Source organism: Emydura macquarii, unplaced genomic scaffold (genome assembly GCF_026122565.2).
Source record: "Emydura macquarii macquarii isolate MOO-44397 ecotype Brisbane River unplaced genomic scaffold, CSIRO-AGI_Emac_v2 contig_2205, whole genome shotgun sequence".
Classification (NCBI taxonomy): Eukaryota; Metazoa; Chordata; order Testudines; family Chelidae; genus Emydura; species Emydura macquarii.
In genome coordinates this window covers 9050663-9075413 of record NW_027132342.1, presented here as the reverse complement: position 1 = coordinate 9075413, position 24751 = coordinate 9050663, and the positions used below count along the sequence as shown (strand labels likewise).

The following is a 24751-nucleotide window of genomic DNA, read 5'->3' as shown; positions in this document are numbered from 1 at the left end:
CAGCAGATATCTGTGAACAGCCCTGGTGAAGTATCTTATCTCCCTCCAGTGCTGGTCCACATAGAGACTGACCACCTACTCTTGCTGCCAGTTAGTTCATTAGTTTAGGTGGCAGAGGTTTGTACAATGTATCTAATGGTTTCAGCCCTGCTAATGACCATGTAAGTGTCAATATGATGCCACTTGATGGAATTTCATTTTTTTCCCTCCAAGTTGTGTTTTTAAAAAGCTAGGACATAACACACAAACTATGAAAAAAGAACATTAAGGGTGCAAAGTCAAGCACTTAAAAGTTAGGAATTAGGACTACCAGTACAACCTTAATTTGTTCCCCTTGTGCATCTGGATTATGGTACAGTCTTGTATATGATCACATTCTCTCCCCTTCCTTCTCACAGGATCCCTGCCTCATTCAGTACATAGTCCTGAGGAAAAAATATGTGATCGTGTAATTAAAGACTGTATCATAGTCTCATTGTGCACATGTATTGAATTAAGTTTGCAAAAGCAGCCTTAATTCTGGCATTTCCTCACTTTTGAGTGCTTGGCTTTGCAGCCTTAATAATGTTTTTATCATATTCGCTCCCTATCACAAACTGTTCCTGTACAAAAGTGTGTGTGCGTGTGTGCGCGCAGGAGGGATAATAAAAATAGCTTGGAATAGGAAGTACATATACTCCCACTAACAAAGGAAGGCAGGGGAATGAGTTAAGTAGGAGTTTATTAGAGGAGGGATATAAACAGGAGGTAATATAAAACTGGTGAAAAGGCTTTGCGTCCTAAGTGGTTGCCTTGTCATGCCACGTGTCAGGAAGGTAGGAGAAGTAGATTGAGATAAGGAGTCTGAGACTGGAGGAGGGAAGAGAGAAAGTATGACTGGGATTTAGAGGGAGAGATTGGCACTAGTTGGGCAAGGAAGTTGGGAGCTGTGGCTGGGAGGGCAAGTGGAGGAGGGTAGGCTGAAGGTGGAGGTGCTTGAGCAAAAGAGCTGGGGTGCTCTGTCAGACTCTTCTGTTAAAAACAGACTGGCTTTTGTTTTTGTTCCTGTAGCTGTGCATGCGTGCACACCCTTTTTGACCAGGCTGAAGTATGTCTGGTCCTTATTCCTTCTATATTGAGGCAGGATGGAGAAATGCTCTGTGCAAAGATCTGTGCACCATATGGTGGCAGGACGCTGCACTTGGTTCTCTGGTCCTTGTGTCCACGGTTGTGGCCCAGGGCACTGTGCTTATGTACACAGAGCAATGTTCAGCATTTTTAATAACTGCATATAGAGAAATTGTCCTGCTGCTGACTCCAGGCTCCACTGCCGAAGATGCTAATGCCCACCTCGGACTAGAGCAAAGGGTCATATGGGGGAAAGCTAGACATTCAGAGGGAATTATGGTGAGGAAGCCGTGGACTGGAACAGACATATGGAACAGAGTGACATTGAACTGTGTTTCAATATTTAGGTCTGGTCTACCCTGCTGAACTCGGTTGATGCGAGATACGCTAGTTACATAATGTGACTAGCGTATCTCACGTCAACGTACTTGCATCTGTGCAGTGTGGTGTCTTCAGGACGCCACATCAACGGGAGACACTCTTCCCGTTGACTTTGTCTTCCGCTTTTTGGGGAGGTGGACTAATTCAGTCAGTGGGAGAGCACTCTCCCATCGATTGAGTGGGTCTATGTAGAGCCGCTCAATCAATGCCGCTGCATCGATGTCTGCTGTGATGGCAGTGTAGACATGCGCTTACAATGGGTGGCTCTCAGGGAGGCAGGAGTAGGAGGGTAAATAGTAGGTGTGGGGAGGAAGAGGTGAAAGGGATTGTGGGATCTGTATGGGACAGAAGTTAAAGAAACCAGTGAGTCATGGAATAGAATGGGAAAGCCCCTTGTGTTTGGGTGGGTGGGTGGGTGGAATGAATCTTTTCTCTACATTACTTTAAGCAAAACCTAAAATTTTCTGGCAATATAAAACTTTGAAAGCTTAAGTGCTCGATATAAATAAAAGCTCCCCTTTCCCCATCGGTACCGCTACAGTTCACCCAAATTGAGCTCTTTCCCCACACACCTCTCAAACATATGCACACACATTCGTGCCTTCATTGGATGTGCCAAAACATGCAGGAGATGAGCTCTGTTTTGATGATCATCATAAGGTATGTTGGAGCAGGTTTCTTCTCCTGTGAATCATATACGTCATTTGGACTTCAGTCATTGGTTTGCTCATTCCGAAAACAAGAAATCTCCCAAACAACGCCCTCCCCTCCCCCACCTTTAATAAGAATTTAGAAGTATTCTGCTACACCAACAGCCAAAAACCACGGCACACTTAATTACAAAAATCCTACACTTCGAAACGTTGCTCCCTGAAAAAGTAAGCATGTCTTTTGGAAATGAATCATTTCACCGTCCCCACGTGAGAGTCTGTCAGTTCCCCACTGCCATGTAATACTTCAACCCCCCTCCCCCCCTAAAATTTGCATCTTATATACTTCTGTAACAAAGTACTGGGACCTCATACAATCCCATTTCCAATATGCTAAAATGCACAGCATTTTTGTACTGCCAAAAAGTGAATTGTATAGTTATTACACAATATAGTTCAGTACAAGCTTGCAAGGCTTATGTAAGTCTATGAAACCCAACAGAGCAATCCAATTATATTTATAATCATTTTGGTGTTCTTGCCATATGCTACCCTATGAAGAGAAGAAAAGGTCCTTGTGTCCTATAACAAGCTGAACTTCAGTTCTTTGGTAAGGACCCTAGATTTTGGGGCATTCATTTGCAGCAGACAAACTCTTTCAGTAACTTCATTTCAGCTAGCAATTGAAGCTACCATGAAGCAGGAAAAAATAATGCAGCCAGTACGAACAGCCTTTGTCATTGAGATATTATTGAATATATTTTACAGTGCTCCTGCGCTTCCAGTATGCTGAAGATTTCTGTGTTTGTTGACAGCACAATTGCATTATGGAAGTTGTCAGGGATGCTGGAGGCTTTGGCAACTGGATGGAGGACAGCTGGGGGGCATTCTTACATGAGAAGTTAGAGGAAGGAGATTGGGATTGTGGGATAAGCATGTTAGCTAGATGTTTCTGACAAGGTAATTCAATTAAACACTTAAAACTGTCATTTATAGTTTTCTGAGGTGAAAACCCCATTGTGGTAAATGCAGATACCCTTGAAAACATAAACGAGATGTAAACCAATCAAGCATGGCTTTCCTAACTTGGGGGCAATTCACACATTTCAGAATCACTGTTCAAGGTTATTGTCACAAATATGGAGACTCCAGTGGATCACACTGAAAGGTAAACAGCAGACTGGAGGGAAGTCAGCAGTGGTGTTCTTAGGACCAATCTAATTTAACATTTTTATTACTGATTTTGGCCCAAAAAGTGGAAGTGTGCTAAGAAAACTTGCAGCTGACATAAAGTTGGAAGGTATTGCCAGTATGGAGGAGGACCAGAACATCATACAAAAGGGTTTGGATGACCTTGAGAACTTGAGTAATAGAAATGGGATGGAATTTAATAGTGCAAAGTCATGCACTTAAGGACTAACAAGAATTTTTGCTATAATTGGGGACTTACTAGTTGGAAGCAACAAAAAAGGAGAAAGATATGGGTGCATTGGTTGATCACAGGATAACTGAGTTGCCAACTTGATGCTTGAAAAAGGCTAATGCAATCTTAGGAGGCATCAGATGAGGTGTTTCCAGTAGAGACAGGGAAGTGTTAGTACTGTTATACAAGGCACTGGTAAGACTTCATCTGGAATTCTGTGTGTGGTTCTGGTCTCCCATGTTTAAGAAAGATGAATCCAAACTGAACACGTGCAGAGAAGAGCTGCTAGCATGATCAGAGGAATGGAGAACCTATCTTATGAGAGGAGCTTGGCTTGTTTAGTCTAACCAAACAAAGACTGAGAGGAGATATGATTGTTCTCTGTAAATACAACAGAATGATAAACACTAAGAAGTAATAGGAGTTATTTAAGTTAAGGACCAATGCTTGCACCAGAAGAAATGGATATAAACTGGCCCTCAACAAGTTAGGCTTCAAATTAGATGGTAATTTCTAACCATCAGAAGAGTGAAGTTCTGGAGCAGCCTCTCCAGTTTTTTTGCCCCAACTACTTCCCTTAACAGCTTTCAAGGCTGAGCTCGGTAAATTCATGGAGGGGATGGTATAATGAGATGTGGCCCATCTGCAACTTCTAGTAATAAATCTCTCCAATGGCTGGAGATGGGACAGTAGATGGGGAGGGCTCTGAATTACTACAGAGAATTCTTTCTCAGGTGTCTGGCTGGTGAGATTTGCCAACATGCTCAAGGTTTAACTGATCGCCATATTTGTGGTCAGGAAGGAATTTTCCCCCAGCTCACATTGTCAGAGACCCTGGGGTTTTTTTTTTTGCCTGTCTCTGCAGTATGGGGCACAGGTCACTTGCTGGTTTGAACTGGAGTAATTAGTGGATTCTCTGTAACTTGAAGTCTTTAAATTATGATTTGAGGACTTCTGTAACTCAGCCAGAGGTTATATGTCTGTTACAGGAGTGGGTGGATGAGGTTCTGTGGCCTGTGATATGCAGGAAGGCAGACTAGATGATCACGATGGTCCATTGTGGCCTTAAAGTCCATTGAGGGATAAGAACTTCTTTTATCTTTTAAAAAATATATATATATTTTTTTTTTTTTTTTTGAGGAGACTTTGGTTGTCAAAGGTGTACAAGAGATGGATTCTATGACAATTTCCATTGCCACAGAGTCTTGGTTACATGGGGCCCGAACTATGCAGGAATCTAAAATGTTTATATCACTTGAGGATATTTTCCTTTTGAATATTTAATAAACAAAATATACCATCAACAGCTTATATTAATTGTAGAACAATTTTGTGTAGAACAAAAATTAACTGTAAAATTAACTGTAGGTGGGTTGGGTAAGCCACTTAAGGTGAAAGTGAGTGAAGAAAGATAATGTGGAGGAAGTGGATGGATCCCTTAACTGTTCACTTCTAGATGTCTTAACATTTTGTCATTTTTAAAAAATGTGTAAAGAAAATTGTTTTGGGTGTTAGCTGGTTTGTCTTAATTCACTCAATGTTTCATAATAATCTTCTTTACACTGTGTGAGTATATTGATGTGTGGAGAAAACTAATGAACAGATTAGGAAAACTCTCTCTGGTCTAACATAACCTGCAGCTGGAGAAACAAAGCTTTAGTTCAGTGTGAAATATAAGCCCTTCTTTTTTCTCTCTCTATCGATAAATAAAGGGTGGCCACACTTACTGACCTCTTGAAACTCCCCTCCCCACTGGGCAGAGTCCTCTAGCCTGACCACCCTGTTGCAGGGCAGAAGTTTTGAGCTTCCCACCCCAGTCTGGTAGGTGGAGAATTTGGGGAGAGGGGCATAAGGGGCTCCACAAGCCACACCTTAACTGTAAAAAGTGTGTGTGTGTGTGTACACAAACATACACAAAGCTGGTATGTTGTGAGTTTCTCTTCTTTTCTTAATACTGGTTAAACAAGTTTACAGCCTTTTGCAAAGCAACTGTATTTTCCACGACTATCCAAACGATAACAATGATTATGTGCGTTAAAAGGAAATTGGAATTACTAGCTCTCTGATTCTGGTGTCCACTAGAATATGTAACAGCAAATATATTCCGAATTAAAATATAACTTCAGTGATATTGCTTTAAAAACTCTAGTCCTCTTTACTCCAGTTGCATGTAAGTGATATGTTAGAACTACAAACACCATATTCCTCAACCTTACCCCAGGCAGAGTTCTGAGCCCATAAAAGAGAAGTACTGGAGACTCCATGAAATCTGCTAGGGACTTCACTGTTGCTATTGATTTTTGCATGGACGGTGTTCAGATGACAGGGCTTTATAGTGTAGCCTACATCAGAAATTTTTCCATCTCTTTCCATCTTTCTACCAGAACAGCCCACCCAATATTCCTCCTTCTGTAAACTTGATGCTACAGCAGGTTACTCTAGAATGTAGCAGTCTGGTTCCTGACTAGTCTTGCTTCATGGGTGCTTAGTTGATTTCCCTAGTTCTCCTGCTAGGAGGATTAGTAGAAATAATTATCTTGAAGCAACACTGCCTTGTGAAGTGCAAATAAAAATTCATTACTTAAAGTGAATGCCCTGAGGTAGGAAGCTGTTTGTGCTTAGAATTAGTGTGACTTGTGAGAGCTTGGTATTGTTCCCAGACTGGACATGTTAAACCAGTAATTCTTCAGGTTTTTCTACATACCTTTTTTTTTCCCCCCATCAGATTATCTGAGCATGTTTTGTGCAAGTAATTCTAATGCCTTCTTAAACAATGTGGAGAAAACTAATGATCTGCCTGGTCACATAGTGTGTAACTAACTGGCTTAGAGAAGTAGCGAATTTGGTACTAACTCTCTTATGTATTTTCCTTTTAAAAAGTGTATATTGGCCTTGAAAACTATAAAAGCAGATATATTTGAGACATTTCATGGCTGTGCAGCAGACTTGCAAGTTCACATCAGATAGGCTAATTACTATGTAAGTCTTTTCTGAGATCCTATGTAATCAGTCTAAATTCTAGATCATGATCCTGCAGCTGGGATAGGAAGGATTGAAAACAAACCCCAGAGAATCTCTGAGCATAATACTAGAGGTAAGTGCATAGAAATTAACTAGCAGCAGTGTATGAAATCATTCTGAATGCCCACGGGTGAGTATACATGTGCATTTAATCGAGTCAGCCTATGATGTAAATTGCATTTTTCTTAATATAATTTGTAAAAAGAAGCCAAACTGAAAACTTTCTTACTACTTCAGAGCTGACTCTATAAAGGAAGATTTTCTCTTGGACTAAATCAGGGCCCCTAATATGCATCAACACAGTTCAAAGACTAGGGAACAAACTGCATTGATTGGTTTTGTATCTTATACCCAGACAGCTTAGGGCTAGGTTCATGCCAGATTTAAATCTATGGTTTAACTCCACTAAAACCAACAAATACATTTTGGCCCTGTGTTTTCAGTTTCTAAAAAGAATTTATGAGATGGGTAAACAAAGGAACTATACAGAACTACTAATGACTGTGGAACAAAAACTTCCCATCTATGGCCATGTCTACACTACAAACTTTGGTCAACGCAAGTTACTTCGGCGTAAAGCCATAGCAATTACTATATTGTTTGTGCACGTGCACACTTGGCTCCTTGCATTGGTGCTATGCATACTCATCAGGAGTGCTTGCGTCAATGTAAAGTGCACCACTGGTAGGTATCCCAATGTCCAACCCCTCACTGTATAATGCACTGTCTTTTGGGAAGTTTTGGCAATGTATAGCAGGACAGAAATGAGTAGCGCAGGGATGACTGGGAGCAAGGGGTCAACTTCAGCAAGGATTCACTCTCCAGGCCCTATGCTCACCGTCTGATGCAGCACTGTCTTGTGGGATGACATTGAACATATCATCCCAAGTCCTCTTCTTTCTCTTCCTTTTCTGGCTCGGGTGCTTTGTGGGTGTGGAGCAGGAACCTCTCAAGGCTGTGTTGGCAGCAGCTGCAGGTAAAACACCCAGAGGTACCATTGTCAGTATAGTCACAACGGAAAGCGAAACTTAGGATTCACAATTCCTTTCCTTTACTCCCCTAAAGTTTTAAACAAAACATGCTCATTGACACTTCTGCTTCGTAGTGCTTGTGTATGGCACCACTCACAGCCCTGGGGTGAGGAAAATGAGCAGGGCATTGCTTGGTTGCATGATGCTATGAGTGCAGGGCACTGAATACTTGTACCATTTTCCACAGATGGCAGTGATTTTAGCTGATCTCTCACTCCTGATGGGTAACAGAGAGCACAGCTGCTGCTGGCATGCCAAAGCCACTTGGGCCCATATGCTGCTAGCTTCCGTATTGCAGTGGTGCCTGCTGAAGTTATCACTGATTGGCGTGGGAAAGTGTCCTACCATGGAGGAAGAAATAAGGCTGCCCTCCATAGAAACCTTCAGGAGAAGTTTGTGGAGTACTTCATGAAAGTTTTATCTGGATAACTTAGGAGGATTCAAGAGACCTTCCTGGGTACATAAACTGCTGCGCATAGTTCTTCCCCCTCCTCCCCCCTTGTCTAGCTCTACAAGGGAATTGTGACACTGTCTGAAAACAACATCCCAGAAACCCCATATTCACCAAGTGAATGACGTGTTCTGCACAAAGTATGCTTTGTGTGGTATCGTTTTAAAAATCTTGATCTGCTGAGCATTACTCTCGTGTTGGATTGTATGTGCCACCATAGTATGTGAAGTTATAAAATACTATTGGATTGTGCTGCTAGAACGTGTTGTGGGGTGGGAAACACCCAAACCAGCTTTTCAGGTAGAACAGTGGAGTGGCCAGACACCATTGATGGCTCTCCCTCACCCATTTAAGGAAAGAATCCACTACCAGGAGTTGTTTACGTTGAAGACTTCACAGAGGGAAGCACATAGGCAATGAATGCTCTTTGACCAATGAGAGTGTCAGCTACCCAGGTCAGGCACAGTGATTGTTCCAGCAAGCTGTAACAGACTATAAAAGAAGGGGAGTGACATCATCACTTGACTTCTCTCTCCCCTAACTCAACACCTGAAGAAACAGCTGAAAGACAGAGAACTTTGGACTGGGGAAAGGGTGGTCCCAGGTTGCAAAGAAAACGCAGCCTGTGTACCAAGGATCTGTACCTGCCTGTACCACCAGCTGACAAGGGTGAGCTATTGCTGGTTTAAACTCTGTCTAGTGCAGGGGTGGTCAAACCAGGGCTCATGAGCTGCATGCAGCTCTTTTATTACAGTTAGGGGGCTCCGCAAGCTGCACTTTATGCATATTCTCCCCACATTGAGGGAGGGGGTTGGGTTTATTAATGAGCTTGTACTGAACAAAGCTTTGTCCAGTGCAAGATGGTATCATCTCAGGGTACACTCCTGGAGTGAAGAGCTTGGGGACTGTGAGGGTAACTGGCTGAAGCCTTGCACTGTGGTGGGTTCATGAGTGGCTCAGGCAGGGTATTCACGTAACTCAGTTGGGTGTGTGGCACCACCTGCTGTCATATTGGGTGATAACAGGGACCTTAGCAGCTGGCTGTTTATCATCAGCAGAAGCATGGTAGGAGGCCAGTCCAGGCTGCAAGGGTAAGGAGGCTCAGCAGTACCCCCACGTTCAAGCTGCATCGGGGAGGAGCCCAGGACAGGAATGAAAAGCAGATAACCATGCTACCTCACTTTGTTAAACCACTTCCTCTTCTAGTACAAGTGAATGTAATGCAAGGTTGATAGCGGTGTCCTGTTAAGTTGGGATTGCCATCTCTGTAATGGGAGATAAATGTACACATTTACCCAAGATTCCTTCCCCTGCCTTGGGCTCACCTGTGCTTGACCGACTGGACTGCAGTGGAGTCTCAAACGGGTCCGGTCTCACAGCATAGCTGGACCACCTAGTTGCATGTCCCCCATCCTCCTTGTACTCCTGGTTCACGCCAGGAACCTGTGACCTGGACTTCTTGAAGGTATGCAAGGTAGTCTGCGGGTTAGTAGTGGGATCTCTGCAAAGTATGGCATACAGCTCTTTGTAAAAGTGTCAGCTCAGCACCAGATTGACTGTTGGCTTTCTGATATGTCTGATGCTATACCTTTTGCTTTCACATGGCACTGCTGCTGGTCCCTGTCATACCCTTTCTCCTTCATTCCCCGGGCAATCTGCTTGTAAATGTCCACATTTCTATGGCTGGTCAGTAGCTGTTTACACAGCCTCTTCTCCCCCTAAGCCTAGGAGATCCAATATCTCCTATATACCCCAAGCCGGAGTGCATCTGGAACATGTACCTGGCATGATCAGCTGGCAAGTTGCACACAACAATGAAGAACTGCTAGGTGTACTTGTCAAGCTGGGCAATCAGGGAAAAGGCGAGGGCTTTAAAGGGGAGGGGAGCATCTTCTGATCTCCAGGACCTTTAGACAGTGGAGTTCACAATTGTGACCGGAGCAGCTACTGTCAGGCATAGTGGAACAGCTGCTAGAGGACTGTTAGGGTTGACATAAGTAATGCAGTGTCTACTCTGAGATCAATGCAGCACAAGTATATTGACCATGGCTCAACGCTGCTCAGGGAGGTGGTATTACTGCGTCGCTGTAATGGGGGAGTTACGTCAGTGGGAGACGTGCACAACTATGTCTATGCAAAGCTGCTTATGTCGACCTAACTTTGTAGTGTAGACCAGGCCTATGTAAACTAAGGAAATTGTAAAACAAATCCCCCAAAATATGAAAGAAGTAGTAGTGCTGTAGACTGTCCACCTGTTCCTTTCCAAACGCAAAATATTTGTTGGATCACAGGCCAAACTTGACTAGCCAGAACCACTAAACGTTGGACTATGTATGTCAGATAACTTCAAGATAGATTGTAGGGCTATTGCTTCAGCTAAATTCTTCTGATTATATGGTGCTTTCATTCTCAGGTGTTTGATGCTGGTGAGTTTTTTGGAATAATGCAAGTAGAGGAGGTGGAGGAGGAAGAAGAAGAGGATAATGAAGAAATTGAAGAAGACTTGAAAAAGAAACCGAATCCCAGAAACGAACTCTGTTACAAAGTTATCGTAACAAATGAGAATGGGCTTCAAGCAGCAAATCCCAATAGGTAGGTTCTAGTTTTAGAATTTATGCCAAATTTCCTTATTTGAATAGCCTTAAATCCTGAAGTGATTAGGTATGTGTCACTTGTACTGAAACTTGTTGGTTTCACTGTTTTTCCATAATTGTTCTTTACTGAAAAACCTAATTATCTGTCTCAGAAAGGTGAACTCTCCACATCTTTTGAGGCTCCTTTTACAAATGGTATTTGGTTCGTGTGATCCTAGACACCCCTGTATTCTTACCCTACACACCACTTCAATAATATTTGGACTATATATGCCTTGTGAGTTATCATTTGAAAACTAATAACACAGTGATCAGTAACATCACTGTGAAGTATGTGACAATGCTGTATGTGGAATTATGTATGTATAGTCAGTGATACTACGCTTTAAAGTCTGACCAAAAGGTGTTTAAACCAGGGATGTCAGGAGGGGTTGATAAATAGCATTTCTCCAGAGAAAGGGAAGAGGCTAACACTTCGCACCAGGGTGTGGCCAAATTAAGTGTGCTGTTCATTTGTATCCAAGATTGTAGGAAGAAATCATTTACGTTGTACAATCACCAACATGCGGAGGGGAAAGGAAGACCGCATTAAATTTACACCGGACAGCCTGGTGCCCACACCCGGCAGGGACAAGCAACTTCACCTTAGGATGCATTTCAGAAGAATTCATTTCAGAGGTTTACTGGGCTGTATGGAGAGGGGGAACAAATCACCTGCAGAAAGCCAGTACCTTGGACTGTGTGAGGATCCTGGCTAAGAGCTAGTCAGCTATTGCTAGAAAAGGAAGATGGTGAGGAAACTATCTGGAACAAAGACTGTAGCTTGTTAATTTAGGTCTTTGCCATTAGAAAACTTATTTTTACTTGTTTGTAACCCTTTCTGCCCTTATTCCTTGGTATCACTCAAACCTTTTGTTTAATAAGCTTGTTTTACTTTTAATATAAACCAATTCAGTGCTATGATTGAAATAAGTATTTGTCAAACCCTAGTTAAATTAATGAGCTGCACTGGTTTGACTCTTTAAAGGAGCAATGAACTTAATACCTTCTGTGAATGTACAGCGATGGGGCTGTGCATTGTAGAGAGACATTCCGAAGGAGATCAGAGGCTGGAATTCACTGACCGTTACCTGCTAGCTAAGGCTAAGACTGGTAGGGGAAGACAGACTGATGTGGCAGGGAGGTGACGTACAATCTATTCTCCAGCAAAGCTCAGTCTTGCTGAGGCAGACAGGTAATACTTATCAGTAATCTCATCATCAGAATAGTTTCCAAGCCCAGTCATCCCTGGAGCAAACTATAACGTTATCCTTGAAGGTCTGGGTAGAGGCACAATGGTATGACTGTGTTTTGGGTGGAAGGGCCAGAAGGGGATGTTAATTGCCCAGCAAAGTTATTTAGCAAAAGCCTGGATCACTGTGATCACAGATGTGCTTGTGGCCTGTTGTTCCATGGCATTGCTAAAGAAATGTCTGTGCTCCTTACACATGCTCCATTTATGGAGCTAACTGGAGAAAGTTTGTTAGCAGTCCGGGAATGTTGCTAACGCTGCTTATTAAGACATCACTGGAGACTGGGATCACCTGGTGGTGTACAGTATAACTACAAAAAAATAGATCAACAAAAAACTTTTACTGACTCCTCCAGTAGAAGATCATTGGTCTTGCGTTATAAATCTTACCTGACAAGTAATTTCTGTACCTGGTAATATTGCTGCTCACTGTAACACCTCATAATTTTTTTTTTTTAAATCAGACAATATTATCAAAGGTCTAAATTATATAACAGTCTATTTATTTAAAGAAACCACTGAAAACGAGTTCATAGAATGGGGATAGAATCCCACCCCACCCAACTGTTTTCAAACCCAAGTCTGTTTAGTTTCCAGACCCCAAATCTTCTAAAAAGTGGGGAAGAGTCAGTAAAGAAACTGTGGTCTGCTAAAGTTAGTATCTATGAATAGAGACGTCTAACACTGGCTCAAGCAGGCAGATGCATAGTAGAGGAAGGTACTATAAGTCCATCACACACACAAATCTACCCATACACCTAAATTCTGATCTTCAGATCCCCAGCTATTATAGCCTGGTGCTTTTCTTGAGGGTAAACTACCAACTTGTTGAGATGTGAATGAACGGATTAGAACCAAAGCATCCTCATGCTTGAGACCTAATCAGGGTTTGAACTAGATTTCCAAGGGTGAGATGTTAGTCTGCCTCCTCACACCTCTCTATTTTCTTCTAATTTAAAAGCTAGAGCTTTTTGCTTTTCAGGGAATATGAAATACAGTAGCCATGAATGTGCATTGTATATGAGAACAAAATGTTTTGTTTGTTGGGTGGTTTGGTTTGTTTGGGTTTTTTTTTTTTTTTTTTTTATTTGGTTTCATTTATTTTTCGTCAAGAGTCTCTTTATGTAGTAGAACTCTGAAAGGAATCAGACAGACCAGATCAGTGAGAGACAGTGATAACCAAGGCAGGGAAATGTCTTCTGTTTAAAACAAATTACTCTACTAACCCTTTGCTGTAAACTTCCTGCAATCCAAAAGAAAGCGCTGCTGGTCAAGTGAAGGCACATCATTTCTGAGATGTTAGAGCAAGACTTTCAAAGCCATCAATGAGATGTGGATACCTAATTCACTTGTAGGAATTTGATGTTCATGACCCCTGAGTGGCTTGTAAAGATATAGCCTGAGATTTTCTAGTAAGTGCGGTAGAGTTGTGGTGCTCCTGCATTTCTCTCTATTTCTGTCTTGTCTGAGGTAGTTTGGGCAACATGATCTTACCCAATAGTTTCATAATCGATTCTAACAAATAAGTTTCTTAAATACTGTTCCAATAATGTGCATAGGCTTGGCAGAATTCAATATTTTTAAAATAATTTTGAAGGATAATATCAATGTTTATTTTAAGCATTTTTTTTTCTATTTTTAGCTATTGACATTTTCACAGTTCTGGGAAATTGTGGCATATTTTGGACAATAGGGGGTCAGATAATATTTAATAGACGTTGAGACTCAAAAGTAAAGCTTTATAGCCATTTAAAACACAAATTGTCAATATCACATCAACATATAAAAACTAAGTATCCTTTTATCAAACTCTTAAGTTCATCAGTAACATTTTCCTTACTTTGCTTATCTGTACATTTCAGTTATTATAGATGGAAAATTTTTTTCCAGTTTGTGTGTATGTGGTGAAATTGACATTTACAGATTAAAAATCTAATCCTGTCAAACTTAAATATGTAGCACTTCTTCCTTCTTGAAGCGTGAATTGCTCTTCACAAGCTCGCTGGACGGTAAGCACTATGAGCTCCATTTTATAGATCGGGGGTGGGGGGAGAGGATTGGTGTATCAGAGGAGAGACAGGATTGTAAACTAGGAGTTCCTCTTTCTGTGCTTGAACTTTCAACCATACCTTTTATGGAAATCTGCAATACACTTTATGTAGCTGAGGGTACTGCTAGGAAGATACTCCTACTTCTAGTGATACAAAAAACCTCATTTTGGTGAAGAAATAACTTGACTGCAAGAAAGCACATCCTTTCTCAACAAATGCATCTTGTTTTGTATGTGTGTAGAGAAGATGCTTGTTGTAATGTGACTGTGACAAATTCTCTCCTTAGCATTTTCCTTATTGACCATGCCTGGACGTACCGTGTTGAACATGCACGCCAGCAGCTGTTGCAAGTTCCCGGTCTGCTTCACAGAATGGCAAACCTCATGGGAATAGACTTTCATGGAGAGGTCCCAGATGAGGGCGTTATTGAGGAGGTGTTGCAAGAAATGTGGAAATACAACCAGACCTACCAGCTGTCTCAAGGGGTAAGTGACTCCTTTAATTAAGAATATTGAATTGGTCTGCTGGTTCCTGAATTTAACCACACCAATACCTGGATAACTAATTCAGATGTCTCTCTCCAATATAAAAACACTGCTTTTGGGCCATTTAAGAATGGACTGCTGCTCAGAATAGGGAAAGCAAGTGCATTGCAATTCTTTTTTAAAAAAAAAAAAAAAAAAAAAAAAGAGGAGGGTGGGGGTGACAAGCTGCCAACATCTTAACAAACAAACCCATAAAAGTTTCCCTCTTAAAATGACAGGTTTTATGTAAAAAAGAAGCACATGCAGCAAAGAAGAGGAGTTAGCAGAATGAGGAATCTATTGGTTTTCCTTTCTTAGACATTTCCTAAAATTTACAAGAGAACAAACTCTCTTATAACAAAATGAGGCAACATACAGTTGAGCAAACAAACATGCATTAAGTGCATTTGTTAGTGGTCAATATTCGTACACTTTGCAAACTACAGTGAGCATCAGTCTTCTGATAGATACAATGGTGAGGTATGCTGGCAAACAAAGCTGTGAAGGGAATATTAGGATAACTCATGTATTTAAGTGTTGGGGGTGGGGGTTGTTTGTATTTTAAACATACTCTTCTGGGAGGCAGAGTGACCTAGAGGATAGAGCAGTGGACTGGAACTCAGGAAATCTGGATTTTATTCTTGGCTGGGCCACTGGCCTACTGGGTGACCTTGAGCAAATCATTTGATCTCTGTGCCTCTATTTCCCCATCTCTAAAATGGGGATCATGATACTGACTTCCTTTATAAAACACTTTAAGATCTACTGGTGAAAGGCACAATATAAGAGCTAGATATTATTACTACGATTCTACACTTCCTGTTAAGACAATTCTGATTAGGTTTCCTACTATCATCTGTTCTTCCTTCACTGGAAGATCATAAATCTTGGTTAGTTGAACTAGAGCACAGTAATATGGTTTTAGCATGAGCTCCTAACCTGTTCTAGCTTGCAGCATTCTTTTAATAGCATGATGTGTAAGGGATGTCTGTCTTTCCTCCCTTCCCACCCTACAGACTGCAGAGGAAAAGGTTCCTGTCTGGTATATTATGGATGAATTTGGATCCAGAATTCAGCATTCAGATGAGTCTACCTTCGCAACAGCACCTTTGTTTTATATTCCTCAACAAATTGCTTACACTGTTCTCTGGCCTTTAAGGGACCTTGAAACTGGTGGTAAGTGTGTCTCAAGTACGTTATTTGTTTTTATCCAAAATATGAAACTCAACTGAATTCACATACCAAAAAAATTCTAGCTTATCACAATTCTGGTATGAACGTAAATAAAAACTACCTCAAAAACATCCCGGGTGTCTTTAAAACACTAATAACTCTACCTTTTTAACAGCAAAATATACTATAGATATAACTTCTCACTCACATCATGACTCCCATTAAAGAGGATGTGGAGGCACTCATCTGTCCAGAAATGTTGTTGTAACACAAAATTGGAGAGTTTCTTTTCGGTGGACAACTCCACTGCGTTGTTAAACAGCAGTGGATAAAAAATTTACACAAACTACGTTACAGGAACATTATTTAAGCTTCAAAGTAAGGAAATGACAGATTTAAAAGTGCTGGTGCAGCTTTAATTTGGAACCCTTGTGCACTGAATAAGGCAGGGATTGTGAAAAATGACTGTTTTATGGCAAAAAGGGGGAGCAGTCTAGCTTTTGAGTGCTTGACATTACAACCTGAGTGACATTTTAAATGACACATTTTAAAAAATGACATTGTTTTAATCATTGCAATTATCATATCATTTATGGTTGAATTATGTTATTTGCATAAATATGGCGTGGGGAGGATTGTTGGTGGAAAATGACTAGCAACCAGACAATTACTTTTACATCCCCCTCTAGAGGAAGTGACTCGTGACTATGCCTATGGGGAAACTGATCGTTTAATCAGGAAGTGTATATTGTTGCCATGGGCGCCTGTTGAGATATTGGATGTTAACTATTCTACTCCAGAGCCATCAGAAGATCACTACCAGGTATAATTGTAATGAATCTTTGCTCTAGGTTCTCTTTCTTATTAGGGCAATCTCTTAAAACCTGGAATTGCTTTGGTTTTATTTCTCTTTCTGACTGCAATATGAAGTATCAGGATTACATAATCTAAAAGATTGTCTTGTAAGGAATTTAAATTCTCCAATAGGAAAGGAGATGTAGTGAAGCCAGAAATGAAAATATATATAGGCATTCTAAAACTAAAACAATAGTGACTTGCCACATATTGCAGTTCCCTTCACTATCCCACATCCTAACAGAGACACCAAATAGACTAGTTCAAAGGCTTCTGACATGCCATAAATCCAAATGATGTGGAATTCAGCACATTACCATGCAGATTCCAGCTCAGAGGTTGGAGCAATTGCTAAATAGGATCATTTCCATTAGATTTATTGTTACAGAATTTTTGATCAACCCTGAAATGTACAAAGATTAATCTTTGTATGTAAGGAACAAAATCTTATTTACAGCCTCCTTAATCATTTTATGTTGCAGTTCTAAAGCAGTTAAATACTACAGGGTGGGACAACAGTTCCAAGCTGTTGGTTCCGCTTTTCAAGTATCTTTCCCACAAATTACTTTCCCTTTTGAACTTGTGTGCTGTGACAAATAACTTGTTCTCTTTTAAGTATGTAAAGTAAATGTAGTGTGGCATCTTCTCTTTTAGCAAACAGACTGAAAAAGATGTGCTAAGACTTTCAAAAACAGGACCCTAACTTTTATGTGTCGGTGAAAGCTGTTGGGTGCTCGTAGGGTGGATTGATTTTAATCGTGATTTAAATAAGCAATCAGGAAACATTTGATTTAAATACTTGATTTTAATTGTGTTTTGCATTTATACTTCAAGACAATAATTTACCCCATTTAAGAAAATTTGAGTCAGATAGTTTGATAACCATTAAAACATAGCCTTTACACTAAATCTGATGCCACTTCTTGCTAATCAGGAAGATGCACTATATCTATATTCATTTATTTAAGCAATTATATAGTTTAACTTTTTACTAGATTAATTTTTTATTTGTGTCAAATTCTATTTGGATGGAAATACCAGTTCAATTAAAAATGCACAGAACAGTGTTTTTATTTTTTGTATTAAATAAAACTGCCTTAAATGTGGTGGATGTATAAACTTTTTTTTTTCTTATCGCAGACCTTATCAAAATATATTTTGTTTAATAAATTAGTTTTGCATGCAGAGGAAGTTATATCTGTAGTTAGTGAATTGAATTGATTATTTCTGGTCACCATGTCATTCAGCATTTTAGAACTAGTACATTTCATCCTCTGGCATGTAGCTTTTATTCAAAGATTGAAAGAAGAAAACAAGTTTTCTTTCTTTTGCAACTCCCAGTTGTCTTCTTAATTTTGAATGATCTAATCACTTAATTTCAGTTTTTTCTACTAGTTCAGTTAAGAAAATATTCTCTCTCCATCTTCAGAAGATGCTACTGCTGTCAAGAGCTGATTAGCACTTCATCAGACTCTGGTTCCTGGTGCTTAGCCTGTGACTTCCACAAGTTCAATGTGTTGACTTTCTTTAAAACTTGGCAGCAAACATGTACTGCTTAATATTATTATTTTAAATTTAATTAAATGACTTTAATAGATATAGCCTAAATTTATTATAACAACATAGATGGTCAATGTCAAATCTAATTTTAAATAGCTTTTTAAAAAAAAATCTGTATTTTTAATTTTAAATAAAAACCTATATTTTTAAACTTAAATCCACGCTGGATGCTCAGAACTTTGAAAATTCAGGCAGAGCCTTTGACGACTCCCCTCCTGTACCTTAGTGGTCTGCTATTCCTGTGCCACATGGTGAAGGGTGGATAGCTATTTAGCACTGGTTACTTTAGTCAAGTGACTGCAGCCAGCCTCAGAAACCAGATTAGTTTGTTTCCACCCAGACAAATTAAAATACCAAAAATATTCAGTCTCTTATTACATATGTCAGATTTTTTTTTTTTTTTGATGGGATAGTATTTGTTTTTTGGGGGCTGTGTTTCCTGGGGTTAGAGGTGAGGAACAACACTTCACTTTTAAAGTTGGTTCATATGTTTACTTTTTTTGGCAAAAGTGTTTTGAGCCCAGGATAAGGCACTTCTGTACACAGTTTGATTCTGTTCTATAATTATCAGGTTAAGTTAGAGACGTATCATGTCTTGCAGCTGGCTGCCATTTTATCTGTGATTAATGCACATCTTTTCAAGGAGATAAATCTATAAATCCCGGTTATTCTCTCTTCTGTCTCATTCTGGCACCCACAAGAGTTGGGGTGGGAACAGTTGACAGAAGCACCAGCCATCCAAATTCATGTTGCATTTTCATGCCTGTCAGCTGCTGAACTTCGTCAGACTGATGAAATACCAGTGCAAAGTAACTCTGGGTGCTTGATGCCATCCTGTACACCAATATATGACACTATTCATTTATGCAGCTAAACAAGATTTAGAGATGAGTGCAAACTATCTGAAAACTTCCCTGAGCACATTTGCAACTCAGATTTTTACAAAAAAATTACTTTTACAACTAACTTCATGCAGTTTCTCCAACCTGAAAATATTTTATTTATGGTATGCAGCTAACCATTTACAGTTTTTATTAAACTTTTATGGCATCTTACTTTACTGATGTTTCCTTCAAATTCTGCTGCCTGTAAACTTACATAAATCCTCTGTCCTGCCTTGAATCAGAAATATACTCTTAAGCCAATTTCCTCTTACACTGATTTGAAAGGCTTTTAATATTTTGTCTAGAAGAGTCACAAACATGATGCTTCTAGCACAGAAGCACATGGCTGTTGGATCACTAATCATCTCATTGTTCCCCAATATAAACACTACAACAGAGTAAATAAAAAAGCTATCCTTTAAACTGGGATATTATTAACACGGGATAATTTGATTTCTGTAGTAATATTTTTGGAATATTTAAGATGTTATCTTCTGCTCTAAAAAGTAGACTTCTTTCTCAGTAGGCAGTGAAAACAAGAAGCAATTTTGTACTCCTGCAATCCAGTTCCTTTTGGAGATAAGTGGCTAGGGATCTCTTTTAGGGTTTTTGTTGGCACCTTTTAATTATAAGTGATTGAATCCCCGACAACAATAATTTTAAGGATTAGGACCCTGTATCTGCACTGGATTGCCTATCCCAGCAGTATCCTATGTGGGGACAGCGTAAGTGTGTGTCACAATGGCATCTCTATTCTCAAGAGCTGCTGTAACTGTATCCAAAGGAACTATTTCATAGCTTCAGCAACTCCAGTTCCATGAGAGACACTTTGCCTCGCATCCCAGATATCCCACACAGTTCCGTTGATACAGGCTGCTGCAATGAATGGAGTGCGGCAGATTTTCCTTTTACCAATCAAATATGCCAATGGCATCATAGGTGGGATTTTCCAGAGCACTCAGCTTTAGCCTAACATTAATGCCTTTGAAGTCAATGATAAAACTCCCATTTATTTTAATAGGAGCAGAGTTAGGCCAACACAACTTCTTGATATTCTGGCTGCCTTCTCAGTTTACAGTACATCAGGAGTCCAGGGTAACCAGTAAGGGTCAGTGTTCAGGGTCAGGAGTGAAAGGCAATTTAGCTATACTTGGCTGTCTATTTTTTTAAAAAAAAATAAATGTAGATTTCTCAAAATAGAGTCCAAAAAGAGTCCATCTTTTGCTAAGAAATAATTGATTAGCCAAATATGCAAGAGAACTACCTGATGATTGATATATATCAATTTTATTTATTTTTTTTTTTTTAAATCTAGGCATGGGGAAGGGAGAGAGGATGAACTCTGAAGTGTTCATGCTTCAGGGAAAATTCCATATGCCAACACTAATGTCCTATTGAACTTTTTTCCTCTTGTAATATCTTTTTGGGTTTTTTGTTTTTAGAAAGTTGAGTTTTTTTTAATTATTTCCTTTTCATGGGTTCTCTGTTTTCATGCACTTTTTAAAAAAAAAAAATCAACTCAATTTTGGGCTTAAATTACTGTACATGTTCCTTTAACATGTTAAGATTGTGGGGTTTGATGGAAGTTTGCTCACTCTATTTAACATAACATCTTTGTTCTTTGTTCCTTGTTTTGTATTTTAGGCTATTTTGAACAAGAACAAGGAGACTCTACCTGTGGCTATAAATCCACCAGTTTATGACAAGAATAAAATTTTCAGGTATGTATCTACAAATGATATGCCTTTAAAATGCTTCCTGACAAGGACAGTTGCAATGCGTACAACCTGAATTAGGATTCTTATCCTTTCCAGACGGTTGGCACAGGTGGAGGATGCTTTACATATAGCTATGTGCTTGATCATGCTAGGGATTCTGACTGCAGGATTTACTAGTTCTTTGTGTTAGAATCTGTCTAGGAGCAATGGAAATTGCCACCTTTTTATAATTTGTAATCTGAGTTTAGATTCTTAAAGAGATGCCACCTTCAGGGTGAAAGGAATTTAGCACAACATCTTGGTGCTGGGGAGCTATACATTTTATTTATTTTAACTAGTGAATTTAATGTCTGTGGAAAAATTGAAGTCTTCAGGCTATCAACAGAGCAGGTACATCAGTGGTGGTGTAAGTTTCCCCATGCTGCCTCATTGGATTAGACCATGCATATTTCATTTCTGATCTTTTCAGTTGAAACTGCTACCAAAGGGTCATGTTAAAGCTGGTCAATTTTTATTTATTTTTTTAATTTCAACAAAATTTGGGGAGGGGAGAATAAAGGTATTTCCCCCCACTTTTCCAACTGTCTTTCGGATATATGACTCCCTGTACAACAGCGGAATGGCCCTAATCCTTCAGAAGAGGCTGAAGAAAGGACATGGTTGTGAAAAGTGGTTTTAGAACAGGATCAAAAAGTATAGCAACATTGGGTGCTAGAGGGAATAGCTCTAAGACATAGTCCCTACTCCAATGTAACGTGTGCTATTAAAAGAGATTTGGCGTTAAGCTTCTTGTGTGATTTCAGTATTTGAGACCAGCCACCCATCCTCAATAAAATGAAAAGATTGTTGCAGTTAAGTTATTTAAGCATACCTGTTAATGGGCAGTATAGTGGGACACAGAAACCTAAAGATCAAAGATGGGAATCATCGTCTCTTAATTTACAAGCCCAGCTCCTTATCTCCAGGGCTTTGCTACACAGATCCATAGGTTACCTTTTTCTCCTCTCCTCACCCCCCCACTCCCGGAAGCAAGTCTGTTTCTCAAGTTGGGCTTCCCCCGTTCGTTATCTTGTTGAGTTGTCCAGCCACGGTTGAAATCTCACATTGGAAAACCTGTGAGATAAGCAGAAGTTCCTTTCTCAATGTGAGTTCCAGAGGGGTGGCCGTGTTACTTTGTTTTAGCAAAACAACGAGAGTCCTGTGGCTCCTTAAAGACTAACAAATTTATGTGGGCATAAGCTTTCGTGGGCAGAAACCCACTTCATCAGATGCATGAAGTGGAAACTTCAGTTTAGTAGGTGTATGTATACACATGCAAGGATGGGTGAGCTACATCACAGTGAGGAGGGCAGGTGTTAACGAGGTTAATTCAATCAGGGTGGATGAGGCCCATTCACAACAGTTGATGAGAAGGTGTGAATGTCAAAAGAGGGAACATTATTTTTTGTAGTGGGCTAGCCACTCCCAGTCTCTAGTCAGACCTAGTCTGATAGTGTCAATTTTGCTTATGAGTTCCAGCTCTGCAGTTTCATGCTGGAGTTTGTTTTTGAAGTTCTTTTATTGAAGTATGGCAACTTTCAAGTCTGTTACTGAGTGTCCAAGGAGATTGAAGTGCTCTCCTACTGGTTTTTGAATGTTACCATTCTTGTTATCTGATTTGTGTCCATTTATTCTTTTGCGTAGAGACAGTCCGGTTTGGCCAATGAACATGGCAGAGGGGCATTGCTGGCACATGAGGGCGTACATCACATTAGTAGATGTGCAGGTGAACAAGCTTCTGATGGTGTGGCTGTTATGGTTAGGACCTATGATGGTGTCACTTGAGTAGATATGCGGGCAGAGTTGGCAATGGGATTTGCTGTATGGATATGTTCCTGGGTTAGTGTTTCTGTTGTATGGTGTACAGTTGCTGGTGAGTATTTGCTTCAGGTTGGAGGGCTGTCTGTAAGGGAGGACTGGCCTGCCTCCCAAGGTTTGAGAGAGTGAGGGATCATCTTCCAGGATGGGTATCTCAGTGTGGTGGTTGCTGCATGTCTGTAGTTGAACATTAGACAAACAGAATATGAAATATCGTAAGGATAGGGACAACAATAACATTGCTGAGTATACCAGCTGTCTTTTCTGTACTAGAACTTCTATATACCACCTCCTTTTTTTTTTTCCCCCCAAGGTAAATATTTCAGTTAAATGCCATTCACAGCAGGAATCCAAAGCCTTGTGGCATTCCACTCCCCATTTTCTCATACTTAAGGAATATCAGCAGCACTTCTATCTTCCACCACACAGTCCTTGGTGTGGTCTCTTCTTGACACAAGTTATCATCTAAAATAACATAACTGCTTATAACAACCCATGAAAGGCAGAAATGCTCTCCACTGCTCTAAATTTCAATCTGTTGTAGGATGCAACTTCTTTCATGGCTGGGATAGGCCTGTTGGCAGGACAGGCATCTACATGGTATATATGTGTGTGTGAGAACTTTCTCCTCTCTGTAACTGCTATGTGGGCACTTCTGGCTCCCTTCCCCCATACAACATGAAGCAAAGTAGGAATCCAAATCCATATCTTGTTGAGCCACTGTCGTTCTTCTGCACCTCTGTGGCTTTCAGACACTGTGGAATGGGTTTGTCTCAGGGCTGGTGAACCAGCAGACAGTGGTAACACTGTAGTAAGCCATGATAATTGTTGCTAGGAAGCAATAAGGGGGCATGCAAAAGCAAAGGGATGTATATAGTCCAAATTTTGGGATTTTACCTTCTGTATCTCTTTTGTACAGGGACGGGTAAAGTTCACACCCTAAAATCTGTTTCCAATCTGAACTTTTAAAACTTCTAATAATTGTCATCTTGCCTCAGAGTAGAGGTAGGAAGCAGAGAATGGGGAGGTGACAATTGTATGGAATAAATTCTAAACTATAGAATAAAGGAAACACTTAAAGAACAAATATTTCTAAAGGGGAGGTTAAAGTGATTACTGTTTATGTAGCTTGAACTGTTTCTACAGGGAGAATTTTATTCATTTGTGGTTAATGTTGGCTTTTTACTTCTCTTTCAAGCTAGTTTAAAAATTTCAGAGACAGTGCTGTTGCTTATATTTTTGGCATATAAAATATCCTTCAATTTGTGTTGTCTGTTCTTTTTCTCCTTGTCTTAAGATCTTTTCCCACATTTCTCTTCAGTCTTTTCAATCATCCTTAAAGCTTCCAAAAGTGCTTAAAGAGCTGTTACCAGAAGAAATATTTTTTGTCTTGATCAGTCTCCTCAGATCTGAGCTATAGCAATTTACTCTCCACCCCAGACCTTTTCTTGGCACCACAGACTCTTCATGGAGACTATTTAATTTGTTCCGTGTCAGTGTTTTTATACATTGTATTTTATATATGTAATGTTGTTGTGCAAACAATCAGTTTTATTCCTTAGCCCCTGGTTTGCTGTAAATATTCAGGCTTCTATATGTTTTGGAGTTGGTAGGGAGGAAATCATTCTGAAAGCTCAAATGTATGTTGCTGCTTACTTTCCTTATTGGTTTTGAAGTGCAGTAATAGCGTCTAAATCAGTGCTCCAAAATAAGTCAGATGTAACTTAAAATCCTAGAAGTATAGGGTTGACAGGGAATTCGAGAAATCAAGACCAGCCCCTGGCACTGAGGCGGGACCAAGTCAGTTTGTTTCTGTGATGGATTTTAAGATTTGTCCTGTTGATACTTGGAGGAAAAAATATCAGTGTTGCAGTCAGAGATCCTGTTGTGTATCATGGGCCCCAAAATGAGATTTCTTGTGCATTTTTTTCTACGAGGTTTTACAAAGCCTAATACTTATCATCACATGCAATTTGAATTTGAAGAAAGGACTGTCAAGAAGGTTTGTCTAGTTCAGTATCTGGTTTCTGAGGCTGGCCAGTTTCAGATGCTTCAGAGGGAGGTGCCGGATACACCGTAGTGGACCATTATAGAATATGTCTTGCCACCCACAATCATTGACTATGCCCTTAAATGTGAGGATATAATACTTTGGGAGGGGGGGGGGGGGGAGAGAGAGA

General features: G+C 40.1%; 1 protein-coding gene across 3 annotated transcripts in view; it reads left to right on the top strand.

The window, feature by feature from the left end:
- TTLL12 (tubulin tyrosine ligase like 12) overlaps positions 1-24751 on the top strand; it is a 40292-nt gene that overhangs the window by 3250 nt on the left and 12291 nt on the right. The window contains exons 1-6 of one of the 3 annotated variants that reach the window (XM_067559334.1): positions 6105-6655; positions 10478-10656; positions 14287-14485; positions 15541-15700; positions 16387-16520; positions 20641-20717. In XM_067559334.1, the coding sequence (XP_067415435.1) occupies positions 10508-10656; positions 14287-14485; positions 15541-15700; positions 16387-16520; positions 20641-20717 (719 nt within the window). In that variant the 5' untranslated portion in view covers positions 6105-6655; positions 10478-10507. Of the gene's footprint in view, positions 1-6104; positions 6656-8151; positions 8734-10477; positions 10657-14286; positions 14486-15540; positions 15701-16386; positions 16521-20640; positions 20718-24751 lie in introns of those variants that run through there. The other 2 variants (XM_067559332.1, XM_067559331.1) reach the window with 2 other exon arrangements.